This window comes from Podarcis muralis, chromosome 16 (genome assembly GCF_964188315.1).
Source record: "Podarcis muralis chromosome 16, rPodMur119.hap1.1, whole genome shotgun sequence".
NCBI lineage: Eukaryota > Metazoa > Chordata > Lepidosauria > Squamata > Lacertidae > Podarcis > Podarcis muralis.
In genome coordinates, this window is record NC_135670.1 from 16,282,611 (window position 1) to 16,302,573 (window position 19,963).

Here is a 19,963-nt window from a genome sequence, read left to right on the forward strand (position 1 = left end):
GGGGCATACAGTGTCTCATTGGAATGGTGGAAGACCCAGAAGAGAGAGAAGGGGCAAATGTGTCTCCCCTAATCCTTTCTAAAACAAAACAAAACACTTGACCATCTAATCATTCAGCAGCAAATATGTACATAAAGAAAACACACAGACAAGTACGCTGCTGCATGGGCACACACAAACAAATCAGCACAGCTCTATGGTTTACTCCTTGTCCTGTACTCCTACTATGCTCTGCAGGAAGCCAAAGCAGCAGCATCATACAGAGGACTAGCCTCTTTCTGAATCTAAAGCATCAGTGCCAACCTTGCAACAGTGATCCCTGCAAATAGCTGGTTTCCAATCGACCTTAGCTGAGCCCAGCGTCCACTCTGCTTCCCTCTCGCTATAACCTCCTCTATCTACAAGTGGGGGGGGGAGCAGGGGGGAGAAAGAGTTGGGCTCCAGAACACAATAGCGGCTCAATGTTTCTGGCTTCAGTCTGAGCTACTAGTTGGGAACTGAGCCAGGTAGATAAAGAGAGCAGAGCTGGAAGGCATGGTGTGGGGAAAGTTGATAGAGAAAAGTTTTTTCTCCCTCTGTCCTAAAATGAGAATTCATGGGCACTCAGTGAAGCTGAATGTTGGAAAATTCAGAACAGGTAAAAGAAAAGCCCTTCTAAAGGTAAAGGTAAAGGGACCCCTGACCATTAGGTCCAATCGTTACCGACTCTGGGGTTGCGGCGCTCATCTCACTTTATTGGCCGAGGGAGCCGGCGTACAGCTTCCGGGTCATGTGGCCAACATGACTAAGCCGCTTCTGGTGAACCAGAGCAGCGCACGGAAACGCCGTTTACCTTCCCACTGGAGCGGTACCTATTTATCTACTTGCACTTTGATGTGCTTTCAAACTGCTAGGTTGGCAGCTAGGTTCGAACTGCTAGGTTCTTCATGTAGTGCACGGTTAAACGATGGAACAGGAGGCAGTGATGGCCACCAACTTGGATGGCTTTAAAAGAAGACTGGACAAATTCATGAAGGGGAAGGCTATCGATGGCTACTAGGCACGATAGCCATGCTTTGCCTCCACAGTCAGAGGCAGAAATGCATTTGAATACCAGTTGCTGGAAATCGCAGGAGGGGAGAGTTCTCTTGTGTTCGAGTCCTGCTTGGGGGTTCCCCACTGGGCCATCTGGTTGGCCACTGTGAGAATAGGATGCTGACCTAGATGGGCCACTGGCTTCATCCAGCATGCTCTTCTTAGGTTGCTCTGCAGAGTTCCCTTGTGCTCACATCCTGCACGTGGGCTTCTTACAGGCATCTGGTTGGCCACTGGGAGAACAGGATTTAGGATTAACAGAAGTGAAACCCACACCTACACAGGGCTGTTTGCCTGCCAGTCACATCTGGCCTCAGTTTCTCCCTTCCTTTTTCATCTTCTTCACTTTCAACGCTGACAATGTAAGCCCCTGGGGACAGGGTCTCATCTTTTTTAAAAAAATAATAATCACAAGAGTTGGAAAGGCAGCATCCCCAGCAATGTAGGGCATAGGAACATAAGAAAAGCCCTGCCGAATCAGACCATTAGCCCACCTAGTCTAGAATCAGGTTCTCGCAGTAGCTGACTAGACTGCCTGTGGGAAGCCCGCAAAGCAAAACCCAAGCGCAGGAGCCCTCTCCCCTCCTGCAGTTTCCAGCAGCAACAGCATCTGCTTAAATACCTTAAATACTTTGCTGTATCAGGTGCCTTCCTTCTTCCTCATACAAAGGGAAAAAGCAGCCAGGAAGGTTTTAAGACACCGCAAGAAGATCATTGGCTCAGGTCAAGCAAAGAAATGAAAGTGAAATTGAGGTTACAGGTTCCTCTGGAAACAGGTTTTCTCCTCTCGATCAAGCAACCCACAGAGCCCCAGGCCTCCTGGAACCTGACATGTGGAGCACTGATCTGAAGTGTATTTATACATACAGAACTTGAAATCTTCTTTCTCAGAGTTTATTTAATCCCAAGGAAATATCGCTGCTTGAACTCCTGTTCACAGCTCTTTCAGGATTCGCCCTTTGGCCTGAACATATATATTGGGGTAGGGTGGGGTAGGACACCCTGGCCATGAATCTAGGTATAAAATCTCCTAACCCCAAAGGCAAGGATGAAGTGGAAGGTTTGGTGTTCCTGTTAAAGCAGCTGAGGGGGAGAGAAATGAGTTTGACCTGCTCTCCACAAGCCACTGCGACAGCCTCATGGAGACAGATAGGAACATAGGAAGCTGCCTTTATACTGAGTCGGAGCACTGGTCCATCTGACTCAGTATTGCCTACACTGGCTGGCAGCAGCTCTCCAGGGTTTCAGGCAGGGTTCTCTACCAACCCTACCTAGAGATGCTGCCTCCAGGGATTGAACCTGGGACGTTTTGCATGCAAAGCCAATGCTCCACCACTGAACCTATGGGGAACAGGGGAGCACTGTGCTTTTGTGTACTTCTTGTTCAACCTGAAAACATCCCAGCGGACTGGGCCCCTGTGGTGACGGTGCAATGCTGATTAGATTTCCCACCTCAAGGTATCGAAACATTTCAGACCACCCTCTCTTAAAGGCTCTCTGGATACTGCTGGACTGCAACTCCCATCATCCTTCTCAATCACTGGCCACGCTGGCCAGGAATGATGGGAGATAGAGTCGAACAGCACCTGAGGAATCCCAGGCTCCCCATCCCTGTAGCAAATGTTGTAGTGCTTGTGTTAACCTTTGGGTTCTTTGCCCCTTTGCAGAGTTCTTAGTGTAAGAACCTAAGAGGAACCTGCTGGATCCGGCCACTAGCTCATCTAGTCCAGCATCTTGTTCTCACAGTGGCCAACCAGACGCCCCAAAGGGGAGCCTGCAAACAAGAGCTGAGCACCATAAGAATGTAAGGAGAGCCTGCTGGATCAGGCCAATGGCCCATCTTGTCCAGGACAAAATGCCTGTGGGAAACCCGCAAGCAGGACCCAAGCACAGGAGAACTCAGGTCCCCCTGTCATTTTCATGCCTTAAAAGGAAAAACTTTTACCCAAATCCCTAAATGCAGATTGGCTGCCTCTGCCAATCACCAGAGACAGAGTTCTGGGCTCGATGGGTCTTTGGCCGTTCTCATCTCTAATTGCTTAGACCCTTTCTCTGTTCCACCCAGGCAACAGATGTCACCAGCATGGGGGGCAGGGAAGATCAATATTTGGGGGGAAAAGAACTTATAGAAAAAGTAAAAGTTGGCAAAGCATTCAATACATACATACATACATACATACATACATACATACATCAAGCAAGCAAGCAAGCAAGCAAGCAAGCAAGCAAGCAAGCATTATCTGACACTACGTTTGCTATGCTGGTGTTCTCCAGATATCCTGGACTACAACTTCCATCATGTTGGCTGGTCCTGATGGGGGTTGTAGTATAAAATGGCTGTGCTGGCTAAGGATAATGGGAGTTGAAGTTTAGTTTTTCCATTTATATCCCGCCTTTCTTCCAAATAGCTCAAGGTGCTACACATAGTTCTCCTCCACCCCATTTTATCCTCAAAACTACTCTGTGAGGCAGGTTAAGCTAGGAGGCAGTGAATGGCCCAAGGCTGCCAGGTGAGTTTCATGGCTGAGTGGGGTTTTGAACCCCGGTCTCTCCCAGCTCCTAGTCCAACACATATCCAGAAGGCACCAGTTTGGCTCACAGAAACACAGAAAGATGCCTTATCCTGAGTCAGGCCATAGGTCTGTCGAGCTCAGCACTGTCTTCTCTGACAGGCAGCAGCTCTCCAGGGTATCCGCCAGGGCTCTCTCTTAGCAGACTGCCCTAAACAAAGAGATCCACTTCTTCCACAACATCCCAAGAGAACAAAGGACAGACAGATCAATTCAGCTGCTGGCAATCTCGACACAGGAATGAGATGGCGCAAGGCGGCTCCCCTTCCCCTGTCCCCCCCTCACTCCCCATTTCACTCCGCCTGAGTGCACATGGCCACCCTCTTCCTCTGATCTCCACAAACAATAACAATGGGGGAAAGAGGCCGGAATTTGCAGGGCCTATAATGAATTTGTGGATTATTATTGACTAAAGGACATGGCAGCTGTTTGGGGAGGGGTCCTCGGGAGATGGCCGCATTCCAAAGGCCTGGCTCATTCATTCCTGGAGAAGCTCAAAATAATTGGGGAGAGGGAGAGAGGACTGACAACATGGGACTTGTTTTGAGTTAATGCCAGGATCACTCATCCTGCTAAGTACTCTGTAGAGAAAGCCCCCACACCCAGCAAATTCAGGGCTCCCTGCTACAGGATTAACCATCAGGGTGTTTTTTTTCCCCCTGATGAGAAAGGTGTGTCTAATTTTGTCTACCAAATACGTAACAGGGTAGTGGCAAACTTACACCTTCTCCAATATAACACTCAGATAAAATTCTCTCTGCCGAGAATTTTAAAAATTGTGCGGAAGACAGTGTCTGCGGCAAACTGTGTGTGTATTCGTGGAGCGAAAGACACGGCATGAAGGATGGAGAGATATTTGAATGTTGCCCTGAACCAAGGCTTTTAATCCTGTATTAGCACATAAAATGAGAGTACTGACCATGTGTAAGGCATAATTTGCAGACATGCTCAGCCTGGGGCCTGCTTTCAATGTCAGGGATCAGCAAAAGCAGAGAAAGGCACTCTGCATATGCTCAGGGCTATTTTAATTTTTATTATCCCAACAGAGACAGGAGATGACCCTGAACATGTGCAGAATGTGTTGTTTCCCATTGTGTAATGACTGAACATGCTCCTGAGCATATGCAGAATGCCTTCCCAGATGTGCAACCACATCCAGGTCAAGAAATGCAACATCCATACAGGACTGAGCGCCAGCCTCTTCCTCTAGAAATTAAGCACCAGTGGAAAAAACACTGGGATTACATGTGGGAGACTTGAGTTCATGAAGCCAGTCACCTCAGTTGCCTTTCCATTACAAAATAGCTTACCTCCAGGGGGAAATCTTAAGGACAAAACAGGGGGGTGGTTGCCTTAGGTAGGCTTTTGGCTCTTTTCAAACTGCAAGGCCCCATTCACACATGCAGGTTTGTTTGCATGTGTGAACGAGTTTGTGGTAGAACAAATACCAGGCAGGCAGAATTCCTTCTGCCTCAACCCCAAATCCCTTGCTCTTTCCCATAGAAGTGGCTTCACAGACACTCAGCCGGGTGTCATCATGTCATCAAATGCTGAGTAATGGAGAGAGGCACATGAACAGGGGGATTTTAACTCCTCAGGTTAACACAGCATATTCAAAACCCTAGTCTTTTGGGGCACGGGGAGCGATTATTCTTCCACCCTGCCTGCAAAATCTCAAGTTTCTGCTGGAACATCTGCCTTATTATCGCCTGCCTCGTTTGGCACCCAAGAGGGACTTGGGGCTTTGTTGGCAGTGCTGCCCAATACAGCTGCCAACTGCAGAGGGCCTGGCTGGCGCCTCGCCAGCCTGACGGAAACCTCTGCCTCTCCCCACCCGCTCCCCTTTCTCGCAGCACCAGCTGGGGCCCCGGGAGCCTCCCACCAGGCGAGGACGGAAACCAGGCTGCTGGGCTTGCTTTCGAGATACTGAGAGCTATTGCATCATGCAAGGCCTCCTCGTTTCACAAGATGCTGGAGGAGAAGGGGGAGGGAGTAGGCCACTGCTCTTTATATTTGTAAAATGAGAGCTGGGCTGGGGTGGAAGTCATGGCCTTCCACAATGGAAGGTAATTTACCACTGCCCTACATGAATAGGGGGCAGGCTGTGGCTGGAACCCAGCACATGCTCAGGGGCACTCTGCTTATCACTGTAGCTTCATTACAGTTCTCAGCTGTGCCTTGGCACCGAAAGGAGCGCCCCTGCCCCTTCTCATGCCAAACAATAGGGGCACAACAGAGAACAGAGCCAAGCCCTCTTCTTCGGGAGAGGACTCCCCCCAAAAGTTTACCCATCTCTTCTCCTCCCCCACCCCGCAAAAAACCCCTAGTGGAACCAAAAAAGTTAGCAGGTATACCAATGAGTCATCTATCCCAACCCCCTCTGTCCCAAGAAAGGATGTATTTTACCTAAAAGATCCTCAGCTCCAAGGAGGGAGATTCTCACATTTCTTAAGACGCTCACTCCAGTGTTAATTTAAAAGCTTTCGATAGGGCTCAATCTATATCTGCCATGGCATTTGTTCCTCCCATCCTCTGTGAAACTCCCTGACTCTTGATATATGCTAACAGCTAAGCAGATGCACAGCAAGACCTTGAGCACTATGTTGCTACAAAAGTTTACTCAGAAGGAACGTCCCCCTGACTTCAATAGGACCTACTCCCTAATATTTGTGGCTTGGGGTTGCTGTGCAATAGTGCAAGTTTTTGGGGTTTCAGTTCTATTCCTGCTATGGGCTCAAGTGGCCCTGCTCAAGTCACATTTCCTCTCAACCTTGGTCCCCCATCTGTAAAATGGAAATATGTCACAGGGTGTTTGTGAGAACAAATGTAAAAGGTAAAGGTACCCCTGCCGGTACGGGCCAGTCTTGACAGACTCTAGGGTTGTGCGCCCATCTCACTCAAGAGGCCGGGGGCCAGCGCTGTCCGCAGACACTTCCGGGTCACGTGGCCAGCGTGACGAAGCTACTCTGGCGAGCCAGAGCCACACACAGAAACGCCGTTTACCTTCCCGCTGGTAAGTGGTCCCTATTTATCTACTTGCACCCGGGGGTGCTTTCGAACTGCTAGGTGGGCAGGCGCTGGGACCGAGCAACGGGAGCGCACCCCGCCGCGGGGATTCGAACCGCCGACCATACGATCGGCAAGCCCTAGGCGCTGAGGTTTTACCCACAGCACCACCCGCATCCCCAAGAACAAATGTACAGTAGTGCAATTGCAAGTTAAAAGTGCTATCACCTATACATATATATATAAATTAAAAATCAACAGGGTTGGGTCATCCTGATGTATAAGCAACTTCATGCATTGCAGGGGTTAGACTAGATGGCCCTTGGGGTGCCTTTCAACTCTACAACTGTAAGATTCTATCCCGCCCCCCTGTTGGCAAATACACTGCTTAGTTTTAACCAACCCACTAACACCAGCCTCAAGTATTTGGGCGTGCTCCATATTTACTAAACACATTAATTTGTGGCTGTTTATCCTCAAGCCATGTTAACATTCGCTTAAAAGGGGGAAAAAACTCTGAGGAGGAAAATAGAAGTTTTAAGAAGGAGCAGCTATTTTAAGCTCGGCGGTTCATATTTTGTTTTGAAATAGCTACAAAAATCCGTGCCTGTTATAGACATTCTTCCATCACGCAACGGCCAATAAATAAATCTCCCCATAAGGGCAGCTGGAGCATAAAAGGTCCCCACCCCCCACCCTCTCTCTGCCTAATGCTGGGGAACTGAAGGGGTTAATGGTGGGAGGAAGCAGTAAACAGAGACTGTTCCCTTTTCTTGGCTGTTTCATTTCACAAGGTTACTCCAAGGCTTTACTTTTGAACTTTTTTTTTAAAGAATCCACACTGTTAGGTCGCCCTCTTCTAGAGAAGCAGAGAGTCCCCCCCCCCCACTCTCCCCAAGTCAGCTTTAAATTAGCTCTTGATTATATTTTGTTTTGACATGGGGGGTTGGAAAATGGACGGACATAAGTAGATCAAATTCAGGCAAAGAAAAAGGCAACCTAACAGGGGTGCTCACACCATCAGCACCCCAAAGCGAAAGGGATCTCAAGCCACAATGTGTTAAAAGTCTGCCCAGAAAGAGGGGCCCAGTTACCCAAAGTTTCTGAATTGTGGTACCACAACCTGAATTTTGCAACCTGAGCAGAAGCACAAGGTCCAATATACAAAACTCAAAAGAGTTCTGCGCTAAACAGAGACACCTTGGAGAATGGCACGTGCTGTGGCCCTTTTGTGGAACCCATCTTGGGCTGGAGGACCTCCATCACCACGTGGCATTGGTGTAGAGAGCCCTCCTTTCCCAACTGGCCCTGTTGGGTTAAAAGCGCGCCCCCCTCCAATATCCCATTGTCTTGCCACACACAAAGGAACAGTAGCAAAAGCCAGGCAAAGGCTGAGCAGCCAGGGAGGCACAGAAGCAGAGGTGAGAATCAGCTAGAAAACATGGTCCAACTTTTGCTCCCTGGATGCAGGAATCAGAACAGGGGAAACCACAGAAGGAAGGTTTAAGCAATGTAAGAAAAATAATGGTTTTCATCCCCAATGAAAATGACCCAAGGGCAGGGGAGGAGAGAGATGCAAATACCCATTCAGAAGTCTGGGAATGAAATTTCTAAATATCTGGGACACACAGCAGAGCTGTTCTGTGCCCCTTTCATGTGGCATCGACAGAGAAACTTTTCTCACCCGTTGAAGAATAATAGGACATCTGGCAAGGCGAGATCTGGGAGGGGAAAACGGGGTGTGGGAGGGAGGGTGCATTTTGTTTTAAAAGAGTAAAATAAAATTGAGGGTTTCCTTCAGGGCCACAAGTCGAAACAAGCTTGCCAAAACGCACATGCAGGGTCATGAAAGCAGATAGAGAATATTTGGCATTTGGCTGAGATCCTTGGCGAGAATATTTATTTGCAAGTCAGTGAAAGGCAAATGTGTTCATGGGTTGAGCTTGTGGGGGTCGCTAATTTCACTGAGCCTGGAAACTTTTACAAATCAAACCAAATCTGATTAAGAGTCGGACATGTGTGTGTTTTGTTTCTCTCAAACAAACAAACAAACAATTTCAAGGGAATGTTTAAAACATAGGATAACTTCTGAATCTCAGACAGAAGCTTCCCCTCCCCAAAAAAGAAACCAACAACATCAACGTACAAAGACACTTCTAAGGGCAAAAGAGGTTACAAAGAGCAGGCTGCTAATGTCCCAAGATCATGCCCCACACCCCAATATTTCTAAAGCCTTCTCCATTGAAAAGATCATATGCCTGTCCCACAAATGTGTCTCCACCCCCACCCCATCATGCCACAATAGTCCAGCTGCTCTCAAAGGCACCCCAGAACCTTCGCTCCTCTTTCCAGAAGGTCACCCCAACACATCCAGTCCCCCACTAGACACACAGACGCTAGACAAGGCAATGTGAAATGTCCCTCCATCACCCCCAAACTTCAAGAGCTGAACAGGGACAAACCTTCAAGGCGATCTCCTTCGCACGATCACTTCTCGATCTGGCCAACGACTCTATCCGAGACATAATCCAAGACTGAGGCCAAACGACCCCCCAATCAATCCCCGACTGGGTCTCCCGTTAGGTGAATTGCTGGGGGCGTTTTGGGCATGAAAAGCAAAGGGGGTTGGGGTGGGGAATCAAAACCAAAAAAGGACCAGCACAAGGGATGAATGGATGGATGAGGCTCTCTCTGGAGGACAAAAAGGAGGAGAGAGGCAGGCAGGCAGACGGACCAACGCTTCAGGCTTGCTCAGCTCGGCACATCCAACTCAGAGCAGGAAGTTAACTGGCTAAGCTCGCTCAAAACTGTACTCTGTCTGGGCTGTTCAAACTGCATCGCTCCTCCTCTCTCTCGAAAGAGGAGATGGAGGGGGAGGAGGGGACACTCGCTGGTGGCTTGGAACAAACAAGAGAGATGTGAGCACCACAGCCAGCAGCTCTGATCCTGAAGAACAGCAGCCTGCAGCGGCAGGAGGGTCCTCAGAGGTCTGTGGCACAGAGCTGGGTGGTCCCCATGTCCAGGACCGTGCGATGTGCTCAGGTTTTCAAACCCTTTTGCCCAGGATGCTCACCACCTCTGGAGCCACACATGGATCACTCAAGTGGCACAGACCCTGCAAGGGTACTGGACTCCTTGCCCTCTGGAGACGGGGAGAGAGATGGAGCTCCTCCCAAGAATCTCAAGCATTGGGGTGATCTGGACGCAATGCCTCATGTCAGTCAGCCGTGTGAAAGGGTTGAAAGTAGCAACTGGAGAGGTCTCACCTATTCCCAGTGCGGTGCTACAAGGTTTTTCCACACACCTGTCACAGGCACATAATAGCCACAATAGGGTAGCAATTTAGCAACCAAGTATGCAAGAAGAGCCTGGCTTCCAGATAAGGCTAAAGGATCATCTAATCCAGCATCCTTTTGTCCCAGTGGCCAGCCAAGATATCCCTGAAGGAAGCCCACAAACAGGATCCGAGCACAACAGCTTGTGGTCCCGGCAAGCAGCCTACAGAAAAGCATACTGCCACTGACAGTGGAGGGAGCATATAGCCATCATGGCTAGTAGCCTTGTGGATTTTGAATTTATCTTTGCACCTTTTAAGCTGGCCAGGTTGGTGGTCATTGCTTCATCCTATGATATCAGAGCACAATCCTATACACATCTACTCAGCCTTCTGTCCCTGCTCCTGCCAGCGATCGAAACTCACTAGGTACTAGGTGCATTTTGCACCTGGCTATTGGTCACTTGTGACCTGTGCGCCAGGTGGCACCTGACATCTCCACCATCTGGCTAGCTGGCACATAGCAGTGCTTTTTTGCTGCCATGCTAGGATGTGAGTCACCTGGCTCCCACCACAGCACTTCAGCAAAAGAGCAGTCTTCTTCTTCTGCGAGCCAGCTGATTCGCATAGCAGCGCAGCAGCAGCAAAGTTTTTCACTGAAGTGTGTGGTATGATTTCATTTTGAAACTGGCATAGCTGAGACCCAACCCTAACGTGGAATTGAACCTAAATGTTTAGCAGTATTTCTTCTCTCTTGTCCTGTTCAGTTCTGATCCAGACATTAACTTGAAATGATTTAACAACTGGCTCAGTTACTTTGAACTTATTCAGATACATATTGTGCAGATTGATGTCATCAACTTTTATTCTTGCAGAGTAACTCTGGAAGAAATGAATATAATGTTGAATATTTAACTAGAGACCTTTTTATATTTAAAACATGGTGATGGATCCAAAGGACACTGCTTCTTCTTCCTCCATGTCACTCCCCTGAACAGGATTTGCTGAAGCCTGAGAACTTGCAGTTGGAAGGGGAAATTGTAGAAGACCACATAATTGCTTAGGTGCATGCCTGGGGATCATTGGATCTTGACTGTTTTCACACACTAATGCCACTTCCTGTGTAGAAATCTATCAGTTATATTTTATCTGCACAATCAGAATGAATTTCAGGAACCAAGGGGCTTTTTTGTGCAGCAGGAGCGGTGAACGTTATTGTTAATTGTTGTAGTTTGTCTTCACTTACCCCACCACACTGCCCTGCTCACAGTTGTGAAGAATATTCTTACATTATGAATGGTCCATGTCATCATTAAGAAAAATAGGTAGGAATGGGCCAATATATATGTGGACTGTCCCTGGATCAAGTGGCATTTCTACTTTAAGTTCTCAAAGTTCTTAATCTAGCTCAAGGCAGAGGCTGACTTTGCCACTTCAGGGGTGTGTAGGTGTGTGTCCAGCTGAGCACCCCACGTCTGAAAGAGGAAACATTCCTTCATTTAGGTTTGGGGTTGTCTTTTCCCCTTCTGTGGCCCTAGCCATATTCCACCTTGGAGCACAACTAAGAGTGACCTTCAAAGGTGGGGAGAGAGAAGCTGGGGCACTCCATGTTAGGGGAAGGGCTGCAGCTCAGTACTAGAGCATCTGCCTTGAATGCCGAAGGTTGAATCTCCAGATACAGCTGTGAGAAAACCCTTCTTCAAATGCCAGCTGTCTACCAGCCAGTTGTAGACAATACTGAGCTAGATGGGCCAATGGTCTGGCTCATTATAATGTGGCTTCCCATGAGAAAGAGACCGGTCTCTGACCCAAGGAGCTTGCAGTTTAAAAGTGGACCACGGGGAAGGCAACAAGATGGATGCAAGACCTTTGACCCATTTGTGCAAAAGATTGATTGCCACAGTTAAAGGTAACAAACCCAGATTTTCATGTTAATTTTTATTCAGAACTGCTTGCCGTTTCACAAATTATTTCCCCACCTGACCCCGCCCCCATCCCGTGTTAATCATCCCCCTCTGAACTGCTCAACACTTTTTTTCAGGAGCAAAATGCCTGGGTGTTTTGGGGGGCTTCATCTGAGCTAGGCCTCAATCCCAGAACATAGCTTCAAGGAAAACAGTCCTAGAACACGTGAAGGTGCCTCCACAAGAGTGCCTCCAATACGAGCCGGGTGTGCCATTCTCCCCACCCCTCCCGGCCATCTGAGATTAGGGGTCAAACTGCAGGAAGACGACAACATCATAAACTTTTAGAAATCCATCTCTCTCCCTCCCCTTATTCCCATTTTTTTTTCTGAGTCTCCTCCACTCTCAAGCCCCCACTTGGCCTCACTGTGTTGGGGAGGGGTTAGGACAGCAACTTACTCAATAATGGTTGGGGCACAAAGCCTCTTGGCTAGCTTTGCAGCTGCTGGAGTAAAGGACTGGCTCTTCTCTGCCTGCCACACCAACTGGACATCCAGCTTTGACTGACCCGGTAGGACGAAAACAAAATGACTCTCCGGCTGAGGCTGCAGAGCCCACCCCTGCCTCGGGGCATTTGACTGCGACTCACAAGGGGGGAATTTCCTTTTCCTTGACCTTCTGGGCTATTCATTAACTGAGGTCGACTGGGTCCCAGCAGCAGCTTCAGCAAAGCTTCCAAACCCTGCATTTTGTTAGGTCACCCTGTCTCTCTCTCACACCCACACACAACAAGCATGTGCACAGGATTGTTTCAATTTACTTTCCTACATGGAGCTCAAGGGGCATCCATGGCTCTCCCTCTCCTCATTTTAGCCTCAGAAACCCTGTAGGGGCATGGTAGGCTGCGAGAGAGAGACAGAAAGAGAGAGAGACTGATCCAAGGTGGGACAGGAAAAGGCGGGATATAAATGCAATAATTTGACAACAAATCCTTGTGATAAAATTGACCCATAGGTATGGGATAGGGTGTTAAGTTCATTGGAGCACAAAAAGGCATATACTGTACTTTTGGTGGACTCAATATTAATGGGGTGGGGGGAGAACACAGTTCACCGCCTTGAGCTCCTGGAAAGAAAGGTGAGATATAAAGGCAATAACAAGCAAACAGCACTCCCTCTTTAGAAGTGAAGCAAGAGCTTTACTACTTCCTGGATTTTACAAACTGTCAAAGAACTGCCATGGGTCAGCTTTTGCTTGTGACTGGCCGGCAACCCACTATGGAGAGATCAGGGCCTGGCCTACAAACCAGTAGGGTCTGCAGTCTCTCAACCCACCCCCCACCCAAGACTTTGCTGGCCCAGAACACATCTGTCATTCTGGTCATAGGCCATCATAAATGCTTGGCTGGTCACATGTTGTTCCACCCTTGCCATATGTCTCAGGGCAGCAGCTCTGATACAAACAGCCTCCAGATCCACACCACACGTTTAAAGCACATGCTTCCCCCAAAAGAATCCTGGAAGCTGTAGTTTGTTAAGGGTGTTGGGAACTGTAGCTCTGTGGGTGGGGAAACTACCATTCCCAGAATTCTCTGGGCAAAAGCATGTGATTGAAGTGTGCATTGGGTGTGGTGGTGTGAGACAGTGCTCCATCGGTTCATCCTTGCCCTGTTTTTCTAGCAAGCAAGAGTCCCTGGAGCCCAGCACTTACATGGCTCTCCCCCCCCCCCCATCTCAAAAAAATGTCCATTGCCCATCTTTTTCTTCTGAGTGATATAAAACTGAAATCCCCCAGGCCAAGTTTAAATGTTGCTTCTCAAGTTGCATAGTTGGAGAAAACAGGTACCCTGCATTACTGAGCTGTTTAAAAAAACATAAATCCTGGCCAGAAATCAACTTGAGGATGGTTTGGTGCTTTCTAAAAAAAGGTCCAAGCTCTGTGTCATTCTTTCCAACTAAAGTTGGCAAGAAGGTCCACTTGAGGAAGAATAAAAAACTCAACTCCCATGTCACCCCCACCCCACCCCCTTTCCGTTCCCACCCCCAGGGATTTGGTGTTCCCTCCCACCAAATAAGAAAAGCATAGCCTTCAACATCCAGAATTTTAAGAGGGAGAAGCTAACACCAGCCTTATGGAGATAACTATATTTATCCCGGGGAACATTACGGTGGAGGAGAACACCCACAGTCATTCTGTTAGGTCTCAAGAGACCAGAGATGGAATCTTCGGCTGACATCAAGCCTCTTAAAAGACAATGCAGAGCAATCTGGAGGTAGTCAGTTGAGGGATTGGCTTCATAGTCAGTCTTGGAACATATAGCACAACAACAAGAGCACTCTGGAACAGCTGCAAAGTGCTTCTATAGCTCACCACCAATTATGCGCAATCGGACTCAACATTGCTCTGCTGCAGATTGGAATTCTGCCCGCAAAACTCATTTCCATGCCTGGGCTCAGCTCTGCAATATTATGAGCATGTGCAGAGTGCCTGTCCCTCCCCGGTTCCTTGATATAGAATTAAGGGAGCAGGGCTTCCAGATCAGAGGATCAATGTTGAGCCATCAAACTGAATATTTTAGAAATGAATAATCCACCCAGTTCTGCGAAGGAGCAAAGCTCAAGAAGTCACAACGTGTGGTGCTTCTGGAAAGGCCACAAGCAGGACATGAAGGCACAGGATGCTCAGAGGTGTCCTCCTTCAAAAGATGGAGGCTCCGTGTTGCTGTCATGACTGGTTGCAGTTGCTAGAGCCAACTTCCTCCATGGACGTGTCAAAAGGTCTTCTAAAGACAGACAGCGGCTTTTGCCATAACTTGCAGCAGTGTATTCCTAGGATGAGGTATGCACTGTGTGAAGTATTTCCTTTAATCTGTGCTGTATTTACTGCCCATTAGTTCCTTTGGTGGACCCTGAGTTCTAGTATTATAGGACAGGGATTCCCTCCCCCCTCAATCTACTTCCCCTACACTACATATAATGAGTTGGAAAACTTTTTCAGCTCAAGGAGAGCTGCGTTCCCTCATGGGCAAACTTCCAGAGGCTGCATGCCAGTGGAGGGCAGGGCTAGAGGCAGAAGCAGTCCAGCCCGTGAATGCGATTCTGTATAGGAGGCAACATTCCAGCCACCCAAAAGCCAGAGGTTTCAACACACCTGCATATCTATGTGTCCCCAGTCTCCAGATGGCCTGTTATGTACTGAGCACATTCATCCTGATTTGCTTGCACAAAGCTTATCTGGAGGTTAGACTATTTACAGTCTTTATTGAGCATTTATTCTGATTTGTTTGTGCATTTATCCTAATTCACTTGTGGGCGGCGGCAGTAAACATCTTCCCATTCACCCTTGTTTATCCCACACTTTCCAGAGCATTTCCCTGTCACTTTCCAAACTGCAAAAGCTTGATTTTTTTTTTTTAAGTGGGCTTGCTGTGCTAGGGGCAAAAGAGATATCCATCGTGATTGCACAAACCTAAACTCATGGGATGCACTTGACACCCTCTGCCAAGTCTGAAGGCACCACAGAAGGCATCATCACAGCAGGCAAAAGCACCCGAGGGCATGGAACAGGGACAGTGAGAGTCCTGAGGGCCAGAGACAGATTTCTGGAGGGCCACAGGTGGCCAATAGGCAGGAAGTTCCTCATGCTTGATGTGTAATTTTATAAACCTACCCAGTGATTGTCTGCACACCACCTCTCTTCACAAGAGGAGCTTGAACCCAGTTTTACGTTTTGGGCATCTAAAAAATGATGTCCGAACTGACATTGAAATACACATGCACGCTAGTATTAAAATTCTCGTCCTCTTCCATCCTTTTCTGGTATGGAGAAAAACCTGGACGTTGACCGTCTTGCTGTTAACCAGACGGTTGGTGGTTCAAGCCCATCCAGGGACGACTGTGGGGCAAATTCCAGCATTGCAAGGGGTTGGACTAGAGGGCCCAAGTTATACAATTCCATGAAAACCATCAGTGCGCATCTATAGAACTTCATCCATTTGCAGGAGGGAGCACATTCTTCAGACCACTCACATTCAAAAGCAACACGTTTAGAAACTGCTATTCCCATTTATATGCCTGTTGTCTTTGTCCATGGAGTTTTCTTGGCAGGGATACTGGAGAGGCTTGCCGGTTCCTGCTCCAGGTGGATCACATTTGGTCAAAACTCTCCACTATTACCTGTCCATCTTGGGTGGCCCTGCACGGCATAGCTCATAGCTTCTCTGAGTTATTCAAGCCCCTTCGCCATGGCAAAAGGTCCATATAGTTAAAGCTATGGTTTTCCCAGCAGTGATGTATGGAAGTGAGAGCTGGACCATAAAAAAGGCTGATCGCCGAAGAATTTATGCTTTTGAATTATGGTGTCGGAGGAGACTCTTGAGAGTCCCATGGACTGCAAGAAGACCAAACCTATCCATTCTTAAGGAAATCAGCCCTGAGTGCTCACTGGAAGGACAGATCGTGAAGCTGAGGCTCCAATACTTTGGCCACCTCATGAGAGGAGAGGACTCCCTGGAAAAGACCCTGATGTTGGGAAAGATGGAGGGCACAAGGAGAAGGGGACGACAGAGGACGAGATGGTTGGACAGTGTTCTCGAAGCTACCAGCATGAGTTTGACAAAACTGCAGGAGGCAGTGGAAGACAGGAGTGCCTGGTGTGCTCTGGTCCATGGGGTCATTAAGAGTCGGACACAACTAAACGACTAAACAACAACATTCCCATTTAAAGTGCACTACTCCTGGGTTTCCACATGTTGTTAACTGCATTTGCACATATCCCAAATGACAAAAAAATGTAAAGCCCTAGATGTGTTTGTTTGAGGGCACCGTCTACATTTATCGCAGCACAACTGCTGCTGCTTCCCTCCCCATCTCCTGATTATTTAGCTCGTCTCCTCTTTATTCCCCTCCCAGCCTGCCTGTCAAATGAAGAGTAGAAGCTGCTGCTTTTCAGCCATTCCTTTTTTTTTTTTAATTATCTTTCGCTTCCTGGCTTAAGTGGAACCAGCAGTGGTGCAAGCAATTAATCCCAAAGAGCATTAACAGCGGGGCCTGGCTGCCTTGATTGAAACTCATCGCCCAGCCCTTACACATCCTCAGGCCTTGCCCCACCACAATGGCTCCATGGGCCACCTCTCCAGGATTCATTAATATGAGTAATTAAAGAAAGAGCCTTCCCTTGGGGAGGGGGATGGAGCAGAAAAAGGAAATTGCAGGGGGGGTTAAGCAGAATAGGGAATCCCCTAACACTGATCTCTGAACCCTACTTTCGATACCAGGGAATAGTCTTTAAAATTAATTATAGATCAGAAAGCACCTCCATTTGAATCCATTGGTTTGGGTCCTAGCCTCCGGAGCAGAAGAAAACAGGCTTCCTCCATCTTCCTTGTGACAGCCCTAAACCCCGATGGATTATTCTCCACTATGAATTATTTTTCTCTATGGCTAACAAAACCAGAATAAAATTATGCAAAAGTAAATACTATGGAAAGGAGTTTGATTTGCACAATGTACCAAAGACACAGGGTTCAAATATCCTTAAGCATGTACTTTGGGCACAACTGAATTCTGATGGATCTTCTCACTGAGAAGCAGACACAGCCATTTCTCTGTATGACAAAGGCCCTCAAAAATCAGCTCTGTGTCCATTAAGGGCTTGAAATGTAGGAAATAAAACATGAAGGAGCAGTAAGTGGGTCCTAAGGCAAAAGGGGAGCCATCAGCTGGTGCACAGCCAATCTTCAGAAGGAGAATGGAAATGCCACCAATCTAAGAGAGGGGTGGGAGGCTATGGTATATTTCTGACCAGAAGAGAATGAAAAACTACAAAGAGACAAGGAGGGAATCTTTCCCTGAGGCCTAAAAAGCGTCTGAGAAACATAAAACGAATTAGAGGCAAAGGAATTCGACACACAATAAATTCACTCAGCTCAACAGGACGTGCAAAAGGCAGGAAACTACGGCGAAGGACAATGGAAAACGGGTTAGACAAAAGGTGCAGTGTCCTCCCTTTGGAATGTGGGGCCTGCTTTTCGCAGGGGAGGCGAGAGCAAACAAAATGCTTTTCTCCCCCAGCTAGGTGTGCAAGGAGAGGTGGCAGCTGTTGAAGATATATAATAATTCCCCAAACTCGTTTTATGTTCAGCCACGGTGGCAGCAAGAGGGCACCTTGTAAAGGGGCAACTCAACCCAATGGAAAAAGTCCCAAAGGGCAATTTTGTAGTGACCAATGTGGCATTTGGAAGCTTCTTTACCTGATCACTGGTGTTTTAGGTAATATTATCTGAATTCCAATTAAGATTAAAATATTTGTGTGTTAACTGGACTGGCTTGATCTTCCCTACAAAAATATTCAAGAAGTATGCTTTCTGTTTTAAAAGATGCGACCAATGTAACAGTTTCACAACTGGGGTATAAATGCAATCAATATCAATTATCTAAAAGTATGAATAAAAAATAATTTCATCATACTAATGTTTCATGGGCAAGTGTCAAATTTATGGTAATGTTTATTTGAAAGTGTGGGGAAAAGGTTTTTCTGCAAATTACCTGTGGTCAACATAACCACTCTGAGGTTTTTATTTTATAATAATAATAATAAGTGGTGTATGAATTATATGAAATAAAATAAAATTAGGAAATAACATGACCAATGTAACCTGTGTTAATTAAAGGATAAAAAGGTAAAGGTAAAGGACCATGTGGGAAGTTGTAATGTTCAGGGTTATTTAAAGTTAGCTGTGGCAAAACAGCCATGATTTGTTTCTTTTCAACCCAATGTTTTCAGGGAAGACAAACGTTACAGAAGTCCCCTTATTAAGAAGAGGATATTGCATCACCTGGCCAACCAATTTTCTTTTCAATTTCCCCGTCTCAAACTCAACAACAACAAAATTGCCAACCGACACTTCAGCGGCTGTTTCTGCTTCCGCTCTTTCTTTCAGGATAGCCACATTATCCACAAGGACATTGTTCTCTGTGTTTGTGGTGTTTTATTTTAAATTATGTTGAAAATTCATCTACATGTTTCGCAGGGTTGTCAAGTTCCCTGAGGCAAGGCAAGAAGAGGCCTTCAGCTCCTGAGGTGAATTTTTATATCTCTAGCTCGGGAGTGGAGAAAACACCCAGTGCCGTACAGGTCACCCAGTGAGCTACATGGACAAGTGAGGATTCGAACTCTGGTCTCTCCATAGTCCTATTCCAACAGTCTAACTCCTACTGTCTCTCTTCCTCTGGGGCAGCCATCCCCTTCCTGGTTCCTTCACCGGCTGCCTTCCCCTGGCCCCAGAACTGTTCTGCCTCAGACCCTGCCAAGGCCAAAAGCCCCAATTGGCAAACTCCCTGTCTCACTATCTCAGGCCAGCAAAAGTGCAGCTGTTGACTCTTTGCACATTCTGCAGCTGTTGAAGGCACAGGAGCTGTGCCAGAAGCAAAGTGTGGCAATGCCAAGGCCAAAAAGATTGCCTTCTGAGACAAGCCCACCCTCTCGGACTGGAGGACAGAGCCTGTTATGTTGACCAAGACCAGGACCAGAGAAGGCTCCCATCCGTAAAGCAGCCTATTCTGTGTCTATTTACTTGAAAGTTTGATTGGGGCACCTGCAAATGACCAGTTTATTGAGCCCCTTCATCCGGATTTGCCTTCATGGAGGTTATATCATAGAACTGTAATGCTGTGAACGTTCATCCCAGTATGGTTGCAGGCTGTTGAATCATTCCTTCCTCCCACAATTTTCAATCCATTTCTCAGTCCCTTTCCAAACTGTAATAATCCATATGTATTCATTTTAGAAGAGGGCTTGTTGCACCTTGGGTGCAAGATGGCATTAACCCACTTTAACTGTGTAAACCTAAATTTACGCTATGCAAAATAGTGACTAGTCTGGAGGCACGCAATGTTGGGTTTGGCTGCTGTAAAGCACCTAGGGATTTGTACAAAAGGTGGCATAATAAAAAATATTTCAAATCAATAAGCGAAGTAAAAGCCCACTAAGCTGAACAGTGCTTCTTTCCATTAAGTTAAGTGTGCATGACAAACAGCTTCAAAAGTGGCACCCAAGGGGAAAGTCTATTGGATGCAGTTTCTCATATCGCTGTAGAAGTGATATGCTTCTACAGCTGCACATGGCTGAATTCTTAC

General features: G+C 47.3%; 1 protein-coding gene across 6 annotated transcripts in view; it reads right to left on the reverse strand.

The window, feature by feature from the left end:
* The window catches only part of ARHGEF2 (Rho/Rac guanine nucleotide exchange factor 2), a 112,552-nt gene that overhangs the window by 43,366 nt on the left and 49,223 nt on the right, over positions 1–19,963 (reverse strand). The window contains exon 1 of one of the 6 annotated variants that reach the window (XM_028708970.2): positions 12,288–12,435. The exons of 4 other annotated variants lie outside the window; for them this stretch is intronic. Coding sequence is in view for 1 of the 2 variants with exons in the window: in XM_028708969.2 (XP_028564802.2) it covers positions 9,113–9,175 (63 nt within the window). In the remaining variant the exon portion in view is untranslated. Of the gene's footprint in view, positions 1–9,112; positions 9,475–12,287; positions 12,436–19,963 lie in introns of those variants that run through there. One more of the 6 variants, XM_028708969.2, reaches the window with a different exon arrangement.